General features: G+C 45.3%; 1 protein-coding gene across 1 annotated transcript; it reads right to left on the bottom strand.

The window, feature by feature from the left end:
• Positions 1 to 275: 275 nt before the first annotated feature.
• BDR25DRAFT_356258 (uncharacterized protein) lies at positions 276 to 2,202 on the bottom strand (the record flags this gene model as incomplete). Its single annotated transcript, XM_033695597.1, has 8 exons — positions 276 to 318; positions 393 to 431; positions 465 to 1,267; positions 1,319 to 1,476; positions 1,528 to 1,839; positions 1,868 to 1,958; positions 2,016 to 2,091; positions 2,126 to 2,202. 8 exons carry the CDS (start codon positions 2,200 to 2,202, stop codon positions 276 to 278), a joined length of 1,599 nt encoding a protein of 532 aa, XP_033546387.1.
• Between the last annotated feature and the right edge of the window lie 211 nt (positions 2,203 to 2,413).

Genomic DNA, 2,413 nt, shown 5'->3' with positions numbered 1-2,413 from the left:
TAAGTTAAAACTTATACTACTTATAAAGTAAATATTATAAATTAGATTTCTTTTATTATTTAATTAATTAATGCAGATGTTGTGAAGCAAAATGTAATTTAAGTACAAAAATGTTGTTACCGTAGACTGTTTGCTTGTGTGGACCGCTCGCTTCTGAAATACGTTACTATAGTAGCATATTATTTTTCTTTAACTCTAAGTTAATATAATACTAAAGATGGCAAGGTATATATCTTCTTCTGTATAGGTTGTTTGTACGTTACATTGTTAAGACATTATGGGTTCTCGCTGCGCAGGCGTTCTGGTAGGTTCGCTAGTCTGCTCACGTGGTTGATCCGCTCTCTTATGAAGCACGTTGTATATATCTCCTAGCTCCGAGGGCTTATGTGAACAATACATCCCTTCTTTCGTAAAGCATGTCCCCTGAAAGACTCCGTGTATTATTAACATATTTATTGTCTCACGTAATTCCAGCCCGACCGATCTCCGAAGGAGAGAGGAGAACCTCCACCTTCTTCTGCACTCCCTGATCCTTAATCCTCTGCAGCAACATTCCCTTCTTGGCCCTCACAGCCCTCTCACGACTCATCACCAACTCAGCCGTAGTATCAGAAACATGCGTAATCACACCCGCACGTGCCATGGGATCCCGTCCACTAATACTCGCCACCACCCTCTCCAAACACTGACTTAACTCTTGAAACATGTTCCCCGAGACCTCAAGAATGAGCTGGAGCTGCGCTACATGGCAAGTCGGTGCCAAGAACATACCAATCGAGATCGGTGGGAGCAGCTGTAGAATTGTATCTTTCAATACTGGGGCGAATAAATCTTGGGGATGAAGGACAGATTCTATAAGACTCAGCCAGCATGTGAAAATTTTGTCATAGCGGGCAAGAAGCTTTGTGAAGCAGGATAGGACTAGAAGGATTTCTGCGTCGTCGACTGCGTCGGGGATCTTGTCACGATCTGATTTGTCATACGGTATGTATGAAGTGCAAAGTACTTGAACTAGGGATTGAGAGTTGTTGAATGTGTGGGCATAAAGGTCGGGATGTCCGGATGGTACTTCGACTAGAATGGGGCTGTCAGGCTGTAGGCGGATATTGTCGAGTTCGATTATTTGAAAGATTGCTATTGCGACGTCTGCGATTGGATTGATGACAGACCTTGAACTTGAAAGAAGATCATCTCTTATCATGTTTTCGTCCATGCCTCTGAAATGTGCTGGTGGGCTGGAGGAGACGATTGAGCCTCTTCCGGATCTCTAGCTCTGTGTTAGAAAATCATTATTGGGAGCCTAGAGCAAGATGCTCACTTCTGCGAAGACACGGTCATCTCCCCATATCCTATTAGCTTCCACAGAGCGTGATAGCAATGCCGGCAGCTCTGTGGGCGTATGAACGCTCAATATGGAGTTGAAATCGTCGACATTCCAAGTCTGTACCTGATTGGCGCCTCTGCCTATGTTCTCATCTTAAATGAATTAGCCTGCTCGTGCCACTCAGACAGAAACTGTATTCTTACTTGCAGCGAAAGGTGGGGTGAAAGGTGTTTCTATAGTATGCGTTATCGAATGCTGTCTGGACATTCGTATCCGTTTTGAGGTGTCGTAAGGTCGCCGGGCACTAAAGATGCAAGCTAAGCCTTGTTGATCGCATCTGTTACATTTTGCTCCAAATCTTTCGCATTTCAGCTTCTTTGAGTGACAACGATCACACGCATCTCGAACTTTCTCTAGAGAAGGCTGCATTCTAAAGCCCCATACGACCTTGGAACTTGAACGGGCTGGTTGGAACGGGCTGGTTGCAACGGCAAATCGAAGACAGGTATCTTGGCCTAGTAATACCCGGACCCTGTAGGCTACCTCGGCCTTCTGCGTTGAAACCAAGGTATATTCTTGAACGCATTATACAGTAAGTTGCTTTATTGCGGCGTAAAATTCGAGAGCCAGGGAACTGATTTCCCATGGCCAACCCCGAGCTATATTCCACCCTGATACCCTTTTACCTTACCCAACTGTGCATTAGTTTATCGACGCATTGAACCCGCCGAGCTGTGCCACACTCCTGCGCCAGTGTGACGTTTAGGCTGGAAGACATCAAACTTTGTTACTGAGTCTTACGCCGAAGACTTTGGATTCGATAAAAATAACTCCCTCGAGAGACAGTGGGGATCCAAATCTGCGAAAGCACCCTTCATGTCGATCCCCTGTAAATGTTTCTATATGTACGACACTAAATATGTCCACTAAGCACGGCACGGCCCGAAGACATCTGAAGTGTTATAGCTGATCTGGGAGATGCCGATCATACGCAGGGCAAACTGCAATGCCTTCCATTTAAGCAACTCTAACAGTCTCTAGCTCCGCCCGTTGTGGCACCTACCCTTTCCTAAACAGTTGCATATATTG

Source organism: Lindgomyces ingoldianus (assembly GCF_010093535.1).
Source record: "Lindgomyces ingoldianus strain ATCC 200398 unplaced genomic scaffold BDR25scaffold_20, whole genome shotgun sequence".
Classification (NCBI taxonomy): Eukaryota; Fungi; Ascomycota; class Dothideomycetes; order Pleosporales; family Lindgomycetaceae; genus Lindgomyces; species Lindgomyces ingoldianus.
Note: the sequence above shows the minus strand (reverse complement) of the source record. Positions and strands in the feature narration are given on the sequence as shown.